The sequence below is a fragment of the Labeo rohita genome, chromosome 13 (assembly GCF_022985175.1).
Source record: "Labeo rohita strain BAU-BD-2019 chromosome 13, IGBB_LRoh.1.0, whole genome shotgun sequence".
Taxonomy (NCBI): Eukaryota; Metazoa; Chordata; class Actinopteri; order Cypriniformes; family Cyprinidae; genus Labeo; species Labeo rohita.
This window is the reverse complement of record NC_066881.1, coordinates 4,584,568-4,606,915: the sequence shown is the minus strand read 5'-3', so window position 1 is coordinate 4,606,915 and position 22,348 is coordinate 4,584,568. Positions and strand designations below refer to the sequence as shown.

The 22,348-nt window shown below is 36.7% G+C and overlaps 2 protein-coding genes across 3 annotated transcripts; one reads left to right on the top strand and one right to left on the bottom strand.

The window, feature by feature from the left end:
• The first annotated feature begins 2,422 nt into the window (after window positions 1–2,422).
• Window positions 2,423–13,294, top strand: oit3 (oncoprotein induced transcript 3). Its single transcript, XM_051126405.1, has 9 exons — window positions 2,423–2,589; window positions 7,363–7,737; window positions 7,825–7,938; window positions 9,501–9,623; window positions 9,709–9,831; window positions 9,916–10,076; window positions 11,537–11,949; window positions 12,485–12,584; window positions 12,730–13,294. The coding sequence occupies exons 1-9, from the start codon at window positions 2,529–2,531 to the stop codon at window positions 12,892–12,894; spliced, it is 1,635 nt and encodes a 544-aa protein (XP_050982362.1). The 5' UTR covers window positions 2,423–2,528; the 3' UTR covers window positions 12,895–13,294.
• Window positions 13,295–13,984: 690 nt separating this feature from the next.
• On the bottom strand, window positions 13,985–19,476 carry pla2g12b (phospholipase A2, group XIIB). Of its 2 annotated transcripts, none has more exons than XM_051126406.1 (4): window positions 18,996–19,476; window positions 16,559–16,647; window positions 14,783–14,948; window positions 13,985–14,537 (listed from the first exon to the last, which is right to left on the bottom strand). In XM_051126406.1, the coding sequence occupies exons 1-4, from the start codon at window positions 19,345–19,347 to the stop codon at window positions 14,419–14,421; spliced, it is 726 nt and encodes a 241-aa protein (XP_050982363.1). In that variant the 5' UTR covers window positions 19,348–19,476; the 3' UTR covers window positions 13,985–14,418. The 2 variants fall into 2 exon arrangements, with proteins under 2 accessions (XP_050982363.1, XP_050982364.1); XM_051126407.1 differs by having other exon boundaries at window positions 16,571–16,647.
• Window positions 19,477–22,348: the final 2,872 nt, after the last annotated feature.

Sequence of the window (22,348 nt, the reverse complement as noted above, 5' to 3'; positions counted from 1 at the left end):
AGTTTTCACCCCTGGCTCTTAATGCATCCCGTTTCCTTCTGGAGCATCAGTGAGTGTTTAAACCTTCTGTAATAGTTGTATATAAACCCCTTAGTTGTGTGTAAAAAGATGGATCTGAAAATCATACAGTCATTGTTGGAAAGGGTTCAAATACACAAACATGCTGAAAAACCAAAGAATTTTTGGGACCTGAAGGATTTTGCTTAAGAATAGCGGCCAGTTTAACTCATGAACAATTGTAACGAAACAACACATCTGTGGATCATTCAGGTAACATAAAAATACTTAACTTTTTGCACATTCTGCAAGGTGTATGTAAACTTTTGACCACAACTGTATATTATACATAATCAGAATTAGTAAATGAACTTCATCTGTTTTTTGTTTGTTTGTTTATTTATTTTTTATTTTTTTGCACATTTTTTTAAGGTATGTGGTTACACAGAAATTCAGAAATCGACCTTCAAAACTAAACCTTTTTTGAAGAATACTTATTGGATTTTTTTTTTTTTAATTACAAATTAAATGATTAGCAATTAAGTAATAAGTATATTTAAATATGTTGCAAAGTGGCAGTTATTTTTTATTTTTTTCTCTTTCAAGGAAATGGTTCCAAACAATGCAAAACAGAATACCTCAAAAGTGATGATTGCCTTGACCTGCTCAACTTCTGGTTCATCCCTCATTTTGCTCAACTTCCTGCCAGATAGTAGGCTTGTGTTTGTACACAGTGCACCAGCAGCATACTTTAAACTGCATTAGTATGCAATCAAATGTCTTTAAGGAAGATGCTTCTTATGTACCTACATGAAGAAGGACTGCAGGACTGTTTTTCTCTCACAGTTACATTGTTGCAAACTCTGCATTTACTCTGATATTATCTAACTGATCTTAAGCAACAAGGAAACAGGTTTACTAGACAGCCCAGTAACTCTAAAAGATTTTTCTTTACCTAAATAAGAAAAAATAAAAATAAAAAACATCCATGCCTCTTAAGCTCTAAGACTTCAAAAAACCAGCAGCACCTCTTTAATTTGTCAATCTCCTCTCTTCAGTCTCTGTGATAACCTCCAGACACTTTCCTCTACTCTGTACTAATGATACCAATGATTAGCACATTGTCCTGTCTTTCCTGTGCTTCTGTGAAGGACAAAGGAAAGACGACAAACTTCACAAAGTACAAAGCTAAATCTGACCGATTACTGACTAATGGATGGCTTAAAGTAGCAGTTCTCTCCAAACTGATAAGAAAAAGCAGCATGTAATAGCTGTGAAACAGGTCTAGATTTAAGTTTAAAATGTAAAACTTAGTTGTTAATGTTTTATTTTGTTCATTGTGGTTTTTTTTTTACATTTAACTAATGATTTACTCATGAATAAAATGTTTTAAATGTCTGAATGTTTGTTAATTTCATGTTTGTCCATTATTTTATTGTAACATGTTTACTACATAATTCACTCTTTTACTTATCTGTCAGTTTAATATTTATTTATATATCAGCCGTCAAACTGACAAGCACACATAATTACAACGCCATGTCCTCTCAGGACAAGGAAATTGCCAATAATACAAATAACAGATTGATAATGGATTCCTTAATTTTATTTTAAGCACTTCAACTTCTAATCCTCCATATGGCAAAGCCTCATTTTCAGCAGCCAGTTGTCCTGTGCATGAGAATGTGCTGATTTGGTGCTTGAGAAACTTATTAACAGTTAAAAATAGTTGTGCTGCTTAATGAAGTGTGGAAATGGTACACTTTCAAGTCAAAACATCTTAGTGAAAGAAATCAACCCTGATCTAAACAGGACAGAGAAAGACTGATGAGTGGACAAAAAATAGGCAACTACATCTGGTTCTGTCTGGGTCTATTTTGGGGAACTTCATAAACCAGAATATAGTTTGACTTATAAGCCAATAACACCTGAGGAAGCTCCACAGAAAACATGATATGGAACTCCACCTGGATTTCTTAATACACTGTCTGCTAAATCATAGATCTTGGGGGCCCACTTTCCTGCTAAGTTTTGCTCCAGGCCTAATCAAACACACCTGAACCAGCTAATCAAGGTCTTCAGGATCACTTGAAAAGTCACAGGCCAGGTGTGCTGAAGCTGATTGAAAAGAAACTTTGTGGGACAGTGGGTCCCCAGGAGTGGGGTTGAAAACCTATGTGCTAAGTGGTGTTTGATAGGAAGAGGATTCTGGGAGATGTTTCAGGGTGGGAATGGATAAGCTGGTCTCAGTAACAATGAAAGGATGGTCTTGTCTCTATCCGGAGGTGTGGGTTTTCTTAGACTGGGGACAAGGGAACAGAAGAAGAGGTCAAGGTGAGATGGACGTCCTGTTCACGGAAAGACAACAAACAAAATATTTACAGTAATTGTGCTAGTAGACCCATCCCTCATAATGACAGAGATAACAGACTTCACTATTAAACCACAAAGGTCTTCCTCAAACTGTATCAAGACGGGAACAACTGGCTCTGCGTCTGCGACTTTCTCATTAAATACGTTTTTCTCTACCAATGGACATTATATTCACTCTGGTTGTTCTTCTACAAGCTGTAAGCACAGCACAGGCCATTGGTAAGCTCTTATTGTTTTGTACACAGATTATTATTTTTACTACAAAGTGATTATTCTTTGAGTTTCATTCAAAAGAAAACTACCAACTATGGTTTTTCATTAAGCTTAAAAGAAACCAAAACTGTTTGTGACAAACACAAATGATTGTAATTAGCATATTAATATATTACAATACATTTGATATTTTTTTAAAAAGATATGCTTATTTGTGCAAGTGTCATGAGCTTGATTTTAGAGTGTTGTGGGAGGTTTTAATGTTTCGTAACTGTTTTACAGAAACTTCCCATCTTAATTCTTGACTTAAAGGGTTAGTTCATCCAAAACTAAAAATAACTTACCCTCCTGTCATTCCAAATCTGTATGACTTTCTTCTGCTGAATACAAAAGAAGATATTTTGAAAAATTGTGGTTACCATAGATTCTACTGTATGAACAACAAAAATTTTTTTTTTACAAATTATCTTCCTGTTCCACAGAAGAGAGAAAGTCATTCTAAGTTGGGACAACAGGAGGGGAAGTAAATGAAGACAGAACTGTCATTTATGGGTGAACTAACCTTTTAGGATTTTAAATAGTTCTATTTCCTAGTTGAAATCACCATGGTTACCAAAAAGATAGGAAAGGATTCTGAGTTAGAATGTTCTCTAGAATGGTCTCTATATACGGTTCACATACCTTAGTGTAAGTTCATGAATCATGAATCTGGTCACATAGCAGACATCTGCTTAATAAGAAACTGAAGTATCATGCATGATTGTACCACACACTGTATGATGCGAGATGAATTGTATGTGCCAAAGATGATTACAAGCAATAGTAATACTAATGTGTGACATCCAAAGAAATATTACTACTTAATCAGCTGTAAAGATAAATTTTTATTGTTATTTTTTAGTTAAAGTGAGTCAATAGATTTGACTTTATTGATATTCTATTGTATTCTAACCAAATTAAAGTATCTTTATCTAGAAACATTCTTCATTTGAGCTCATACACCATTTATTTCATATATCAAAAGGTGTCTAAGAAATAAGCAATAATTGGAGTGAAAAACAATTCTGTGAGTGGGTAGGTGGGTTTGTATGTGGATACGCAGCAGATATAAAAGACGACATTAAGGATTTATTCTAACAGTGTCCAAGAATATTGTGTTTACTGCAAACAGTCATGACCTGAACATCCTTTTATCCTTGACCTCCGGCTGTTCTTGTATCAACTGAACATCCTTAGGAGACAGACCTATCTACAGTCTGCCTGTGCTGATAGCACTACACTCTAATATTACTTATCATTAAAACATGTCTGTGGGTGTAAAAGTGCTGTTTTTAAAGGCACTGTTAAAGCTTACAACTTTAAGAGATGTTTTAATGGTACACTGTGAAAAAAAAAATCGTAAACTTTACGGTAAAAAATGTAGCTGTGGTTCCCAGAATTTTACTGTAAAAAATATGGTGGCAATGTTTTAGGTTTTACAGTTTTAACTTAAATTTACATTTAAATACCGTAATTTCATTAACTAATGTAATGTTAACCAACATATGGAAGTACTGAAATCTGTATATATATAATGTGACGAGTCGGCTGCCTCCCCCCCAATTATCATCGTCACCCCGTCCGTAATCGCTGCCCTTCACCAGGCTCCCGACGGGAGTGGGTGTGCGAGAGAGGAGGGGCGCTGAAACAGCCAGGGCTGGCGGCGTGTTAAACTGCCAAGCGCGCCTCTCCTCGGGAGACCAGTCTCTTCCCCGTGCATGCACGCTGGTGTCCTCGTGGGTCCAGGAAGGGAGCGTAGAGGGACGAGCGCCGCCGAAAATGATGGACGAGCTGCCGGACCCACGGTCCGGACGTGAAGCCGCACCCAGACGGCTGCGGGCTAGGATGCCGGGCCGATTTACCTGCCTCAGGAAGTGCCGTGATGAAAGGTGGATGAAGCCGCTGAAGGAAGCCGCTACCCCTCGTGCCGCGGAGCTTGGCGGGGAGCGAGTGCGGCTGCCAGACTCCGCCCCTTACCTGGACCCTTCCCTTCTGAACACTGCCCCTCCTTCATGGAACCCCTGCACATCGAGGACACCAGATCCCCTGTTTATTTTGGACACTTTTATTTCCCCTTTTGTTTATATTGTTTAATAAAAGCCTCTCCGAGGCCTGACGTCACACCCACTGTGTCGTTTTGCTCCTCCCGCCACAATATATATAAAGAGTTCAGATGCAAAACCCCCTAAAAGCCATCTGGGTCTAAAATGAGATAATTATACTGAGTGAATGCTCTCGACACATATTATATGTCCATCAAATACTTTTACTTCAAACTCGCTAAAAACCCAGCCTCAGCCCAATCAGAAGTACTAGTACTTACATAGAAACCTAAACATCAGAGCCTGATAAAAATGCATTTTTTAAAGAAAGACGTCAGATGGTTTTTGCATCTGAACTCTTCATATATATATATATATATACTACAAATCATGGTAACACACATGAAACTGAAATAATGCAATAAACATTAATTTAACAACATTATATGCAACATACAACTCTAATGTACAAAACTGAGAAGAAACAAACAACAAAAATAAATTTAATGTAACACAGGGAATTCTGCAAATGTCAATTTAAGGTTATTCGTTGTAAATTTTACGTTCTTTTTCCACTACTGTAAAATTACATCCAATAGTTTTTCACCGTATATCGTAGGGGATGTTACTGTAGCATTTTTACAGCCTTTTACCATTAAATTAAAAAAAAAACTACATTGTAATACTTTGGGGAGCAATCCTCACTATTGACTAGTTGCTTATTACCATGCATATTACTAGCATATTGGCTATTTATTAGTACTTACAAAGCACATATTCTGCATGAGCATATTCTACATCCCTAATCCTACCCAATACCTGAACTTAACAACTACATTACTATGTATAAGCAGTAATTAGGGATTTATTGATGCAAAAGTATTAGTTAATAGTGAAAATTAGACTTTAAAATGAAGTGTGGCTATTAATAATTTTCTAAGTGATCATTTAAACCATATCTTGAAACCAGAATATCAGAGTCTGGGTAGGCTCTTTTTACTTGGGTCAGTAAGCAATAACCTAGCAACCATTTAGGACACCCTAGCAACAACATAGCAAAAAGCCAAAACAATAACAATAAAATACTCTTAATAAACACAAACAACACCCTAGCATAAAGGTGGTTAGTTTTGTGTGAGGGTTTTGAGAAGGCAAGTAAAAGGCAAATGTCTATCCGCTTTAAGATTTGTTTTTTTGCCCAAAAAGCCCTGACTAATTTTATAATCTCTGTTGTGATGGTTTGGAATTAGATATGGCCAGTGAGAATTGATTCTATACCTGTACAACAGGGCAAATTTACCACAAGCTAAGGCACAGTGTTATTTGCAGCTTTGATTTTTGCTTTATCTGAGGTGATAATTTACTGTGGAAAGGATTCTCCCTCCATGCCTCATCAAGCTGCTGCCGCTTCCTGACTAATGGTCATTCACACCGTACGCTGCATCATTTTTCATTTCCACATGGTCCAACAGAGCAGCCCAACTTCATATGTGGACCTAATTCATTTGAGAGCGTAAGGAGGGTGCAGTGGTGCAGTGTAAAGTATTGATTAGCCTTCCTTTGAAAGCTGCCAACCAAGTGAAGGAAAAGGGTTTTACACTGACAGATCTTATTTAACAAGCAGTTTCACGCTCGTGCTATAGGGCACAGGACCTGATCTGTACAGCTTTAGTAATCCTGCTCTGGTTAAAAACACATTCTGAGATTGAATCTCTACCACTTTTGAAATGATCAGCATAGACCAGCATAAATTTCCTGACTAGTTAATGCTGTTTTGTGTTAATTTGGTGGTAGTCTAGTGGCTGAACCTTCTTGTTCAGCAACAAAAATTAAAAACTGGTAATGCTTGTTGAACGGTTCATTTTTCAAGTAAAGCGGAGTCTTGCAGGTTAAGTTAGTTATAGGGTAAATGTGTGATTTCTTGCCATTGCCCTGCTGACAAATCTAGCATATGCTGGTTAGGTATGTTTTGAAGCATGGCTGCTGGTTTGAGCTGGTTTAAGCTGGCCCTTAGCTGGTTTAAGCTGTTCATGTGCTGGCCTTAAGCTGGTCCTGGAGCTAGTTGTTTAAGACCAGCATAGGACCAGCACATGACCAGCTAAGAGCCAGCTTAAACCAGCTCATGACCAGCTAAAGATCATCTTAAACTGGCTCAAACCAGCAGCCATGTTTCAAAACATACCTAACCAGCATATGCTGTTTTTTTTCTGCAAGGTAGTGTCACCATACATTATATTGATTTTCAATTATCAGAGATATTTATTTTAGTAATTTTGATATCTGTTCTAAAAAATTATGTGTAAGAACAATGAACATTACCCAAATAAATCAAATTGAGAGTTTGAAAATCAGAATCGAAGCAGGAAATCTATAACACCCATACTTACCAAATGACGTGACTTTAACTGAAAAACTGACTGTTTACTATTGTCCTCTTGCATTATCAACACACTATTTTCCTGTGTAATACTGTAATGCTGCTTTGACACAATCTGTATTGTAAAAAGTGTTATATAAACAGAGGTGACTTGACTTGACCATATCAAATACAAATGTGATAATGTTTCCTAAGTATGTTGTGCCCAAATAGCTTATTTATAGTTGTCTCTCCATATTACGTTTAGCATAAAAAGTCATCATCACCTGAAGCCTGGTTGTAGCATGTACTAAAACATAAGTTCTGACCAATTTTTCTCAGCTCTAGATCCCTGCTCAGCGTATATCAGTCTGAATGAACCATGGCGAAACACTGACTACCACGTCAACAACTCTGCGGGAGTCCCTCTGTGCGACCGGCATGTGGCGGGAGAATGGTATCGCTTTACAGGGATGGCTGGGGATGCCATGCCAACCTTCTGTATTGAAGAGAACCACTGTGGTACCCATGCCCCCATCTGGCTGAATGGCAGCCACCCTCAGCCTCGTGATGGCATCATCACACTTCCTGCATGTGCTAGCTTCAATAATAACTGCTGTCACTGGACAGCTAGTGTTGACGTAAAGGCCTGTGCTAAGGGTTACTATGTCTACCGCCTCCCCCGACCCTCAGTCTGCTTCCACGTTTACTGTGGCCGTAAGTCTTCCTCCTGCTTCACTGGTTCTTTATGACATGTTGGATAAAACTGACCTCCATCATGTTTCGTTATGTGTGTCAAAACAGATTTCTATGACATATGCGATGAGGTGGAGTGTAACGGAGCTGACTGTCCTGTCGAGGCAGAATGCCGCTGTTCTAAGGGAACGGTTCTAGGCCCTGATGGACAGACATGTCTGGGTAAGTAACAGTGTGGTCCAGGGCTAGCCAAGATAAATGCTTATAGAGCAGCAGAGTTATATTGCGATTACAATGAGAGAGGGCTTTTGCAGTGATGAAAAAAAGACCACAAGACTGTTGAAAGGCGAAATTGAGAAACATTCCACTAATGTATAAAGGCAGCCAGCAAGGTCAATGCTTTTAATGGTGTAAAAGAAGACAGTACAAATTATGCAGCAACTTTCAAGGAGTCTACATTTTTAAAGAAATTTCTGTAGGTAATTTTCAGGATACAATCTGTTGAAGCTTGTCTTGGAGAGCTCAATTTTTTTTGCTCCCGTCTGGTGCTGTTGCTATAATTACCTCTCAGAATGAGCATAACTTACTGTATGTTCACAGTTCTCTTAATGATATGTACTTATTATAAGAACAGCCAGAGGTCAAGGATAAATAGAAGTTTAGGGCAAGACTGTAAAGGGTGTGGGTGTCCAGTCCTGCTCCTGGAGGTCCTGCAGATTTAGCTCCAACCAGGTTTGCCAGGTTGTCACGACAAAACCCGCCCAACTGCTACTCAAAACTAGCCCAATCACATTCTGGGGGGTCCCCTGCTCAAAATTGTGTTCCAGGGGGTAAAATACATGTTTCTTGGCCGGGGTCCCCTGGTAAAATTTGCATTCCAGAGTCTAAATATCTCGTTACTGGGGTCACTTCAACCTGCGGACATGAAAAACAACCCGTTGCAACAGTATTAAAGTAGCTCAATTCTGCTGGAAAACCCTGGACTTTGGCAACACTGATCCGGGCTGGTGGGCAGGAGAGTTGACCCTCTGGAGCAGGAATGGACATCCATGGTATAGGCCGAAGTAGTCCACACACTCTGCCTCCAATTCTAATTAAACACACCGAACACTTGAAACTTAAAGTTCTGTCTTGAGGGTTGGGGGATTCAAACCCTAATTTGAAAGGTCAGACCCTTGAAATCCTTCTTTAAGGGTTAATTTGCAGAAGGGACATAGTGCATCAGGCAGTCCTGTTCATAAGCTGGTGAGAAAAAGGTGTCTACTCCAAATGCTTTACTGAAGAGGCAAAGACACAGCAGGAAAGTAAAGAGTAAACAAAAAAAATAAAAACAAGTAGATGTAATTGAATGTGTTCATTTACTGAATTGGATGTAATTAAGGACACAAAGTCCTCTTTCCCCCTATTGATCCTTTCTCTCTAGCTTTTCCTGTAAACAGTTTTCCTGTAAACATTTTTACAGATCAGGAGCAACTTAAACAATCACTGTCAATTCCACTCCCAGTAGAACATAAAACAAACAAACAAACAAACAAACAAACAAAAAACTGTTCTATTAAAGATATGAGGGGGAAAACTCACAACACTGCATGCATCCTTTATATTGAGGGCAATCCCATAATGCACTTGATTCTAATCTTTTCATGTGAAGCACTGAATGACACACAAACTTCCTGCCTGTGTGTTCCAAGTCTATTTCAGTGCAGATGCTGCCTTCAGAGTTTCTGCTCCACATTCATTTATCTGCTTCTGTTTTTATCTTGTTCTGGTGTGTTATGTGTAAGATGTAAACGAATGTGAGAAAGGCAATGGAGGATGTTCAGAAATATGCATCAACACCAAGGGCTCTCGTCGATGTGAGTGTGGACCAGGTAAAGTACTGGATGTGGATGGAAAGAGCTGTGAAGGTAAGAACAAAGTAAAACAGAACATCCTGAATATGGGCAACCTTTCATTTAACTCATTCATTGTGGATTCTGTGGTTCTGTGTAGAGACTGCAGGATGTGACAATGTGAATGGAGGATGTAGTCATGGATGCTCCTCAGAGGATGATGCATATTACTGTCATTGTCCTCGGGGTCTGACTTTGGGAGATGACAATCGCACTTGTCAGGGTGAGCTAAACCTATCTCTCCTGCCTTTTGCCCCTTTTCTGTCAAGGATTGTAGATTTCACTTTGACATTTGTTTTGTGTGCAGTCCCTGTGCAGTGTGATCCTAGTTCCATAGAGGTCTCGGTTCCCAAAGACCTGGTGGGAGGGTTGGAACTCTTCCTGTCTAACACTTCCTGTCGTGGCATTTCCAACGGCACCCATATTAACCTCCACTTCAGCCTGAAGACCTGTGGCACTGTGGTCCAGGTAAAAATTACCCTGGATCTTTGATCAGCCATTGCATTCATTCATACCAGATCCTAGAAAAGTCAACTGACTAATTATTATTAACCCAAATACTGACGCAGTAATTCAGTACTGGTTATTGTTAAAAGAATAAAGGGTAACACTTTAGAATACGGTTCCATCATTAATAAATAACTACACAGGAACAAATGACCAATGCACTATTAACATTCTAGCAATTATAGTTACTATTGACTAACAAGAAACTCTGATTAACGAATCAGTAAGTAATGGCACTCAGTTGAACATTGAATCAGTAACTACTACTTTTTTCATATCTCCCAGAGAACTATTAGGAACTACTATATACATGTTCATAATTAATGTAAATAATACAAAATGTATAATTAATTCTAAAGTGGAGATCATGGTAACCCACTAGTAATGATTTGGGTATTACCAAATACTTCAGAAGGAATTACTAATTATTTGGATTCGTTATTCTAAAGTGAAGATCATGATAACTCTTTAGTAATGACTAAAGTCATTAAAAACTTTTAAGGTTTTTGTAAGTTTCTGGATAGTCATACTTCCAATGGCAATGGTAGCACTTGAGTCTTGATCCAGCACTTAATCCAAATAATTAGTAATTCCTTTAGAAGGATGTAGTAACACTTGAGTCTTTACTATCCAAAACCTTACATATACCTCAATAGCTTACAATGTATATGTAATATGTAGCTATGATAGTAAGATAGTAATTTGTATTACCTGTAATAATTACCAGTAATTTGTTATTTCCTGAGTCATTACTAGTGGGTTACCATGATCTTTACTTTAGAATGAATTATACATTTTGCATCATTCACATTAATTATGAACATTTATATAGTAGTTCTTTGGGAGATATGAAAAAATAGTAGTTACTGATTAGCTAATAGTGAACTACTGCTTTCAACTAAGCACTATTGCTTACTGATTTGTTAATCAAAGTTTCTTGTTAGTCAATAGTAATTACTAGAATGTTAATAGTGCATTAGTCATTTGTTCCTGTGTAGTTATTTACTAATGACAGAACTGTATTCTAAAATGTTATCAAAAAAACCTTATTGCAATAATACCAAATAAAACTACAAAAAGTACTGTTACCAGTGGGATATAGCGTGATGTTCCAGAGGTTGAGCTTGACATTCACGCTCATCTTAGTCAAAAAGTCTCTTCAAAAGCACTTACTAATGGTGCCCCTTCATAATCTATAGCTTGCATCCAGGTCTGGATCTATAACACCTACTTTTAGAATCCAACCCTTATGGATAAAATCAAGTCCCAGCTTACATATTTTCCTCACTATCACTTGACTGAAGTAAAATAGGTGGTGAGAACCAATGCATGTTGACTTAAAATTAAAAATATATGATATATATGATAGTATGTATGATGGGAATATAATGGAACATCCTCTTCCTTTCTCTCTTCTCCAGGTCATTGATGACAAAATTGTTGGCACCAACTTGGTAACAGGGTTGCCACGGTCTAGTACCAGCAGCAATGGGGACTTGATTATACGCACCAGTAAACTCCTGCTGCCAATTACGTGCGAGTTTCCTCGACAGTACGAGGTGTCGGATGGCTATCTGCCAAGTCTGCGCAACACAGCACTTGAGTTAGCAGGCCACAGCGAAGGAATCTTCCCCTTCAGTTTGGAGCTCTTCAAGAACGCAGAATTTTCAGAGTCGTACAACCAACCTCCTCAATTGCATTTGCGTGATTCGCTGTACTTTGGTGTCGAGCCTCGAGAGCGGGTGGATGGCCTTGCTGCTTTTGTAGAAAGCTGTTTTGCAACACCAGGCCCAAAAGCTGACCAGGCCTTAAAATATTACCTTATCAGAGACGGGTAGGTATTTAACAGAATTCAAATATGAAGGCATATTGTTCTGTACACTCCATATTGCAAGTTTGCAATTTTGCTAACTTCAACTAGCCATTGAATTAGACCACCCTGCCAGAAGCACCCTGCTTTGTTTTTAAGTAGCCCTCTTTGATTAGCTGGTTCAGGTGTGTTTGTTTGGGGTTGTAGCTGAAATCTTCAGGACGGTAACTATCCACTAGCAGGGTTGGAGACCCCTGGATCACCCAATCTCTTCTATTACAATATCTCTCTCTAAAACCTGAATACCATAGCAAACCTGACACATGAAAGGCACAGAGGTAGTGTTTTCTGATTTGGTTGCTCCCCTGACAAATTTTTAGCTGTGTTTAGTGCCTAGGGCTGTCACAGAGGCAGGTGTGATTCCCCTTCAGTAATGTCACATCTGTGAGGTTGTGGGTGCAGTTTATCCTTGGTACTTTGAGGAGCGATTGCTTACGGCATTTTTAAACAAAGGCAGAGTCTAGAGAGTGTTGTGCTTTAATGGCCTTATGTTTTCCAGCTGCATTTCAGATGAAACAGTGCGTCAGCTTTCGGCTAAAGACCAGCTCTCCAAACACTACCAGGTCCCTGTCTTCAAGTTCATTGGCAAGGACAACAGAGTGAGTAGAGAACAGGGGCATGCTGGAAAATCCAGTCTGTCCTGTGCATGCGCACTTGTGTACTAATGGGATAGCTAAAGAAGTGCATGTCAAAAAGAGTGGGTCATTGAATACAATACTTTTGTGTGTACTGTGTGTGTATTAGGAGGTGTTCCTGCATTGCCGTGTGCTAGTGTGTGGACAGGAACAAGGGGAATCTCGTTGTATTCAGGGCTGCCGAAAGCGTTTTAGGAGAGATCTGTGGACCGACCAGCACCAAGAGAAACACGTACTTTCCAGTGGACCCATTCAAATACTGCCAGATCCATGATACCACACACATCTACAAAATCTCTTACCTACACTGCCATCTACAGGCTACTTTACTGTATTCAAACACATCCATACCGCATATAGTATCTACAGGAATCTTACATTTATCAGTAAAAGCATCATTTGTTCCTTCCACTGCTTCTGACACTATATTTACTATATAAAGCTCATCTGCCTGAATAGAAAATATGTCTTTCCATGTGCATGCATTTACTAGGTGATGTATTGTGTGTGCAATCACCAGTATAAGCCTGGGCATTTTTATAAAGCTTAGAACAAGAAGCACAAGAGTAGCAATTTACAGTTTTGAATGGTTAATTTGCATATTTGCAAGTTCAGCACTGTTTTACTGTAGAAAATAAAATTATTTTACAGCCAATAAAAGTATTGTTGTCACAGTCTGTAGTCACATTGTCTCATACAGTGCAATAAACATTCCTGTGTCACAGTTCAGCACTCATTCAACTTTTAATTACTTTCAAAACAAAAACCAAATAAAACTCTTTGGCTTAGATGAACAGTTCAGTTATCAGCATTATTATATTAAGACTTATCAAACATTGTATAAATATCACAACCCCACAGAAGTTCAACAATCATTTCATTTTGATTATTTCTAAACAAAACAACTATAGTTTAAAACAAAGTTTCTTGGCAATAAATTAACGATTACCTCTATACTAATGTACTATTGGAATTTTGTATTGTAAATTTCCTGTTCTACATTTTATGCTTTAGTTTTTCTCCAGTAAATTTTACATCTTTGAATGTAAGCAACTGAATATAGTTTTTTTTTTTTTTTAAATTAGACATATGAAGTTGACACAAACTACTGTATATATCTTATGGATATTGTCTTCCCATATAACAAACCTACACACAATCAAACAAACTATAAATTTGTAAGATAGATATTCTCACATACAACATATACCTTTTTAGTTTTTGTTGAACTAATAAACTAATCCACTAGCACCAGGTCAAGGGTTAGTGGGTGAATCTCACGAAACTTGAACATGTGAAGGTCATATTTTACTAAAAATGTGTCTATTCTAAAGACCAAAACATTTGTTTGACTGTTTGCTAGCTTTGTAACATTTTTTTTTTTTTAGAAAGATATGGATAATTTCTAAAAAAATTTAATTGCTATTATACAAAGTAAAACTCTTTTGTTGTAACGCAAATAAAATAAATATTTTATTTAACTTAGTATTTAAATTAATAGTATTTATACATTGCAGTAGCATGTTATATACTGCATTTAATGTATGCTGATAATAATTACAATTAATAATAATAATAATAATGATAACAAAACTATAATGAGAATCCAATAACAATCACCACTGTTACACACTGCAGTAAATCTGCTTGATAGTTTCTTTTCATTTATGTGGCGAAATGTGACCAGGGTTTGTTTTAATGAGATTCATCCTAATACTGACCCCTTGTGTGGAGTAGTTTAAACTTGTAAAGCGTTTATATGTGTTGAAGGTGGTGTGTTTTTGTGGTTTGTAGGTCTTCAAAGCTCATCTTTCTCCTCTCCTTCACAATAGCAGGCTGCCCTCTGGCCGTTCATGAAGGGCCTGCAGCCCAAAGTCCACACGGTGTTATACATGGTGTCCGCAAATGCCTCACATGCTGAAGGATAGAAAGGATATGGGTTGAGGATGAGGTTTTGTCTGGTTTGCAAAACTACTATTGCAAGTAACAGTCCATAAAATCAATCAAAAATATTTTTCAGCTTGGTTAGCCATAATAGATGGATCTGTTCCAAACACAGATATATACAATAACCACTGCATATACATGTATACATATATAAAACATCTATGGAATGTCCCTATAAAACATGGAAACCCAATGTGTGTGTGTGTATTTCACACCTTCAACTTTTGCTATGAGGCCCAGACTCTTCTTCAGGTCACCACAGATGCTATGGAGGCACCAGCGGAATTTAGTGTCACAGCGGTACTTGTTAGAGCCACAGGTGTCATAGCAAATGTCTAGCTGATTACAACATTTGGTCATGGCCGGGACACCCATATCAAACTGTGGAGTAACAGCAAATTGCACATGAGCATTAAAACTTTTTCACACTCTACAGTTAAAACACAAACAAACAAACGCAGTTCAGAAACTCAAAGAACAACACAAAGAACTTGTTAGTCACAAGTCAATAAATTAATAAAAATGGAACAACCTATGTGACTGCATCCTTTCAATTTTAGTTTGCTATTAATAAACCATTAACTATGGCTTTTGCCTCAATAAATTCCTAATTTTCTGCTTATTTATAGTCAGTAAGGTAGTTGTTAAGTTTAGGTATTGGGTAGGATTTGGGATGCAAAATATGGTCATGCAGAATATTTATTTGTAAGTACTAATATTCTTTATACTAATAAACAGCCAATAAGTTAATAATAGGCATGCTAATAAGTAACTAGTTGCAATGTAAGCAAAGTATGTAATATTGATTTTACGGTACTAGCCAAAATATAAAATATGCCATGGTTAAAAAGCATTGCTAAATTTTAAATTACACAATACCATTTGTTGTGAAAAATTGAAACACTCCTTATTTAGTTATAGCCATGGTTAAGAGATGCAGTGATGGTGGTTTGAGTCTTATCGTAATTCGTAAAGTTGAAACATGAGACAATTACATTTGTCAGCCATAGAGGAGGATACAGATATATTGCCTGTATTAGTGCTTTCTGAATGAATACCTTAAACTTCAAAGTTTGAATTCATTCAAGATCCAGAAATTACACAGAGGGCTGTTCATGAGTCTTTGTGTGGAAAGTAATTGGCACATTTGCCTTCCTCTTTCCTGACAGCAGTCCCATCAGTGCATTGGCTGCATGCCAAACCTAACTGTCTGGAACCTGTCGGATGTTCAACCTCACTTTAAAGTCCGTGCTAGTCTCTCAGCTTTAAGAGCCACAGATTTGAAATTGTGCTGGCCTATGCAATACTAGTCTTGCAGAACTAGACCTTTAACCTTATGGCCTTATGGCATGATGTCTGGTCCACTCTGCAACTTACTATGGCCAATAATTACCAGTTTGTCACAGTTAGGGGTTGACTTGAAATTTATTATATCATAACATTATTTTAGACCATTTGTAACACTTTAGTTTAAGGACCAATTCTCACTATTAAGAATACATATTACTAGTATAGTGGCTTTCTATAAGTATGTATTCAGCATTACTATATTTTAGATCCCTTAATCCTACCCCATAAAAACTTAATAACTACCTTACTAACTATTAATATGCAGCAAATTATGAGTTTATTGAAGCAAAGTCATAGTTAAGTCATAATCATAGTACTACCAGCTTTTCTGAAGACCAGCATTATATAATGTCACTGTACTTCGAACCCCAAAGTCTTTGGTCAGTGCAGGGCTGCCTTTGTGTTATCAAGTATCAGATAAAAAAAAGGCATAAAATGATCCAGTTTTTCCCCTGTCTAACATGTAAATACTAATAGGTTGATTTGAATGGATCTTAAAATGTATAACTTTAATTCATTGATCAGTGCATACTTCATTGGCTGAATTCACACAGGCCATGCATGGGGAGAGAACAGCATCAAATCTCCAAGGTTGTAGCCTGGCCAATGATTAATGTTAGTAGAAATATAGAGACACATACACTTTTCGGTACCTGGAAGCCAAGCAGTGAGGTGCTACAACCATCAGGCTCTGGCATTTGATAGCCAACACGAGGCTGAGGAGCTTTACCTGCAAAAAAAAAAAAAAAAAGATAAATTAAAAAAAAGTGCCAAAAACATTGTTTTTTATGAATACTTTTGTGCATGACACTGGACTAATTTAGCTTCACAGTATAGTATGTAACTTTGGTCAATTTAAAATACATTTAAAAAAGGGACAAAACGCAGAATCTAAAACAAGTAACACCCAGTGTATATATGTATGTGCTTATACTGAACTACAATTAATTCAGTCTTAGTATTATTACATTTTGAGACATCTATTGAAAAGTATTTAGATCTATTATTGAATAGTGATCTTCGGATCGAACTGATGGGTGCTGTTGAATATCACTTGCAAAGCTATTAAAAACTTCACAAAATTCCTCATAAAATTACCTACATTTAACATATGGAATTTTAATAGTAGAGGTCCTAAAACAGATCCTTAGCTAACTCTAATGTCAGTAAATGTAAAATAGCAAAGAGCAGGGTAATTTAACCTGTGGGGAAGTTGAGCCACCCCACATATCTAGACCTTAAACAAAATCGGTGATATGACCACACATATTTGTAATTATTTTATTTATTTATTTATTTTTGGTTCAAGGACTCATGTGTCTTGTTTTTCAACAATTACAGACAAATCCGAAAAAAAATATCGCATTGTGCTTTAGGAGTTTATAATATGAGGCTATACTGTTAGCATGGTGTTTGCTCTAAAACGTGGATGATACAAGTTTGTTAAAATGTAGGAGTGGGGTAATTTGAGCCGAAAGTCCTGGGGCAAGTTGAACCAGTGGTCACCCCTTCTTATGATTATAAAGTATTAGTTTACTGTATTTTTTCATGTTTATAAAAATTGGCCATTGAATTGTCTATGAAATTGTATTTCCCTGCAACTAGGTCAGTTGCAGTCTGTTTTTTTTTTTTTTTTTCTATGTTGTATGTTCACTCATAGATTTTAATAAGTCATTTTTATTGAATTTCTCTTTTTAATATAGCATGAGGTGAAAATGTTTAATGTTACTTCAGCATAAATAGTGGAACACTACTCTTTCCCTAGTCCCAACTTCCTCCTCACTGGGGGGAAATTGTGCCAAGAGACCTATTTATCTATTTATTTTAGATCCAATGTGATTATTCCCAAGGATGCACATGCTGAAATTTATGTACACATTTAAGTTGGACCCATTACTGTCAAGTGCTCACTTTAAACACACTGCAAATAAAAAATTGGCTCAACTCACCCCGCTCTCCCCTATTTATGATTTTCATGATATGCCTGGTATAATTTAAACCAGAGGATTAATGAGCAAGTGAGATATTCTTCCTATTGCCTGCGTGGTGCAGCAGTATCAACCATTTCCATATATGGTATTCAGAGCATGGTCTTTATAATTTCAAGAAAAGGTGATACTGTCCATTGAACACTATTTAAATAATTTGCCATTTAGTCAAGGCACAACTACCAAATGTTCAGTATAGGACTCTTATTATCTTAAGTTCATTATGCATTTATTTTGCAAAAAATGTACACAGGCCTATATTAAGAACTTTTACTGTGTATGAATACTGATTGAATAAACTACACTAACTGCCCTCCTTAGGCAACATTAGGAACGTTAGCAATTTGCACTTATTTAACATAGTTAAAGAAATTAAATTAACTTCTTATTTTACCCTGGGTGCACTAAGTTCCATTAAGTTCTAAATGATTAGGAAAAGGATCAAACGTTCTGATTCATTACTGTTATCTGTAGAGTGGTGTGATCGACTTGCCCAATGCCACAACCATGTCTGTCAACATAACGAGTGAGGACAGATCAGTGAGGGCATGTGTCAGATAAAAAGCTGATCAAGAACCCTGTCCTGTGAATGATTAATTCTGCATCATTAAAGAAAATCACTTAAATCAAATAAAAAATGTGCTTAGTTTTTCATTAGTAGTGCAAACACTCTTTGCATATTGTAAAGCACAGCATATTTCTTTCCAGAAGCTGTATATTAATAAACATTAAGTCATAATTCACCTTCTTTACTGTTTTTGTTGTGGTTGTTTTTCAGTGGAATCAAAGTTTTAAAGAATGTACACACTCTCCTTATTACCGTACAATGACAGTTCCTACAGACTACATCTGTCAAGCTTTGAAAAGATAAAGGTATAATAAAAGTAGTCAATATGTCTCTTTATGGAGATTGACAGACTTGGTCACAAACAGTCATCATGTTTCTGAACTTGTAATGTACGGACTCACATTCTTTTGCATTCTACAGCAGAAAGAAAGGTAAAAATCTTTACCAAAAGCAAATAGTGTGACAGATTTGACAAGGGTCACCCATAAAGCAAAAAAACAAAGACGATACCATTTCACTTACCATATCTACAGCGGTACTGACATACACCATCCCGGCCTCCCATCAGCTCCAGTATAGAGTCAAAATAGCCATTCACTGCCTGGAAACCCCCTCTGATAGAACCTAAGCCCCAGTCTGAATCATCTTCAGATTCTTCCGTGGTGCTCTGGGTTGCAGGTTTTCCCTCAGTAGGGGCATCTGCCATTAAGATGTTGTCTGCTTGGGACTCCCCATTACCAGTTTCACCAGCCTGAGCTTCAGACCCGTCAGCTGGAGAATCCACTGTAGCCGCATCAGCAGAGGCCTGGATAAGCGTGGCAGCCAAGCCTGCGGTGATGCATAACAGGAGCAGCACCAATGCACGTGGAAACATGATGTGGCCCTGGGTCCTGTGAGCTCTGAAGGGTCCAAGAAGAAGGGGAGACCGATAAAGCAGAAGGACTAAGAAAGGAAAAGAGTGAGCAGCACGCAAACAGACTCTGTTGATAGTGCCTCGTGGAAAGGACTTTGACCTGTGATTAGATCAAGCAGACAGCAAGGCATTGATTGGTGCTAAGGTTAAAGGTAAGGTCCAATCTCTTGCTGAGTTGCTTGCTCTCTCAGTGAATCACAATCACACTCGCCTTTTGTAATCAACTTTTTGCTTTGACTATGCAGTTCACGCTTTGCCTGGAAGAAGGTCTCTATTCTCACGCAATCATTTTATAGAGCTATAGTATTTTTGCAATTGACAATCTGTTGGTAATCTCAAAGTCCTATGCCATGCTCAGCTGTTTGGTTACACGAAATTTGTATGAGCCAATGTGATTGCATGTATGACATAATACTGTATTGCAAGGCTTTGATAAGATTTATGGGTCAATGACATGATGCTTATTTCATTTGTCCTATGTGTTATTATAATAATAGTATTAATACATTTAAAAATGCAATACGGTACATAGACCTAAATTGCTTTTATGGCGAACATGTTTTCTAATTTGTGAATTAAAAATCATTTTGATATTGTTCAAGCCAGAAATATCAGTTTAGTTTAATCATAAATGATATACAGTAGCACACTAAGCCAGTACAGGCTGAAGTTTCAGCCAGAGTTTAATGGACTCTCTTTGAAAACTATATAATGTGGTGAACTTGATAATTAACCAAGTTTGCACATTATTTATATTTGAATGACAAAGGCAGCAAGAAATGTCAATAGGTTAAGCAATTTTACTTAATTTGTTTATTTTACTTTACTTTATTATCTCTTCAGTAAGCACTTATGCTGTGTAGTTATTAAAGAGGTGTGTCTGTTGCTGATGTGCAGTTGTTCAGTTTCTTATCACACGGACTAAAATGTCACTGATTTCAAACGTGCACAGTGTAGGAACATGTTCTGGCTGATAACCAACAGATGGGGACTCATGTTGAGTTATCAGCTTTCATATCTACCAGTAGGTCAAATATATATGTGACCCTTGACCACAAAACCAGTCTTATGTTGCATGGGTATATTTGTAGCGATATTTTGTAAATCTCCTACCGTAAATATATCAAAACATAATTTTTGATTAGTAATATGTATTGCTATAAACTTCATTTGGACAAGTTTAAAGGCAATTTTCTCAATATTTAGAATTTTTTGCACCCTCAGATTCCAGATTTTCAAATGGTTGTATCTCAGCCAAATATTGTCCTTTCCTAACAAACCATACATCAAAGCTCATTTATTCAACTTTCAGATGATGTATAAATCTTAATTTTGAAAAATTTACACTTATGACTTGTTTTGTGGTCACATATGTGTTTAAAAATATTCATAAATTTCTATTAAAGTTCAGTCTTTAGATTTTTAAACCTGAGCATGCATATTATATCAGTTTTTTTTTCTAAAAATAAACAGCATAAATATGTGTGCACAGTCTGCACACTTTGGTCGTTGTGTAGGCACAATTTTACTGGTATGATTGAAGTAAGCAAACAAATTTTCCATTTATGCACATTTTGATATGAAGCAAACAAATTTTCCATATACATACATTTTAATGACAGCAAAGAATGCTAGTGATTTGTAGTGCCCCTGCCTGTACAAAGAGTACGCACTGCATGCCCTGGAAAACAAACAGAATTTCAAAATTTATTCTGTAAAGTCATTTTAAATCATGTATGTCTGTAATCATGCGTGTCAATCAATCAGTCAATAAAAGATTCAACAGGAAGCAGTTGTACCATAATTCAAGCAGAGTGATTCTTAGCTTTGTCTTAATTTAGACTTTTGAAAAATAAAATTATAACTAACTACATTCATCATTCATGATTTTCACCTGTAGTCTCAGATTAGAAGCCCACTGTAATTATTTACACTTTCATTAAGTGCCACTAGAGGGCAGCAGTTGGCTGTTAAAGTTAATTTCAAAATATTAAAATATATTAATATAGGATATAAGTAGTACACTAAAGGGCAGCTGATGGCTGTTAACATCTATTAAAAATATTCAGAAATATAAGAATGTATCCTACAAGTAGTATAGACAAACGTAATTACATAATTTGCAATCCATTTGCTGTTTTGAAAGTTTCCAAGGGCTGTTATGAAAGTTTTATTCATTATCACTGGAGATTTTTACTACTGGATCTCTATTGTTGGGTTACTCTGTTACTGATTGAGAGGCAAAAAAAAAAAAGCTACACAAAAAGACCCAGCAAACACAGAATGTTCTCCCAGTGTTCTCATATATGATTCATATATGATATATATATATATATATATATATATATATAATAAATTATATATCTGCCCATGATACTGAAGAAAATAGGTATTAGCTAGCAAATATCAGCTGATATCACTCTTGTATCACTACTAACCACTCTATCTGTCCTTACCTCCTGAACTTTACGTTTCTGTTAGCGTGGCCATACTTCACAGACCTCACAGTCTATTACTGACACATTGCTTTGAAATAGAATTCTTTTAAGAATTGTTCCTTTGTTTTTTTTTGTTTCAGAACTTTGTTGTGACAGTTCTTCTCAGAATACAGGAAACATTGTGAAAATTTTGTGAAAAAGTTGGAGTTACCTTTTTTTTATTCCTTGATGTAAACAAGCTTTCATATATATATATATATATATATATATATATATATATATATAAACCTGATTTTGTTTGTTTTTCATAGTGTCTTTTTAGACTGTATTGAATCTATTTAGTATTAATTTGACCCGCACCAACAAGATTGTTCCCAGTTTTGTTGTATTGTGATTATATATACTGAGCATAATCATTCAGGAAACGTATTATGTAATGCAAGTCTAGCCTCAGTAAAGCGCTTTTCTACACAAGCTGTGTATCCGTGTATTTTTATTCACGTTCCCTAACAGCATTCATTTTG

Coding starts and splice junctions, on each gene's coding strand:
- pla2g12b (XM_051126406.1), bottom strand. CDS start 19,347: ATGTTTCCACGTGCATTGGTGCTGCTCCTGTTATGCATCACCGCAGGC. Junction 16,648..18,995: donor TCAGTACCGCTGTAGATATG/GTAAGTGAAATG, acceptor TTTTTTTTGCAG/GTAAAGCTCCTCAGCCTCGT. Junction 14,538..14,782: donor CCTCATAGCAAAAGTTGAAG/GTGTGAAATACA, acceptor TCTATCCTTCAG/CATGTGAGGCATTTGCGGAC.
- oit3 (XM_051126405.1), top strand. CDS start 2,529: ATGGACATTATATTCACTCTGGTTGTTCTTCTACAAGCTGTAAGCACA. Junction 9,832..9,915: donor TGACAATCGCACTTGTCAGG/GTGAGCTAAACC, acceptor TTTTGTGTGCAG/TCCCTGTGCAGTGTGATCCT. Junction 11,950..12,484: donor TATTACCTTATCAGAGACGG/GTAGGTATTTAA, acceptor TATGTTTTCCAG/CTGCATTTCAGATGAAACAG.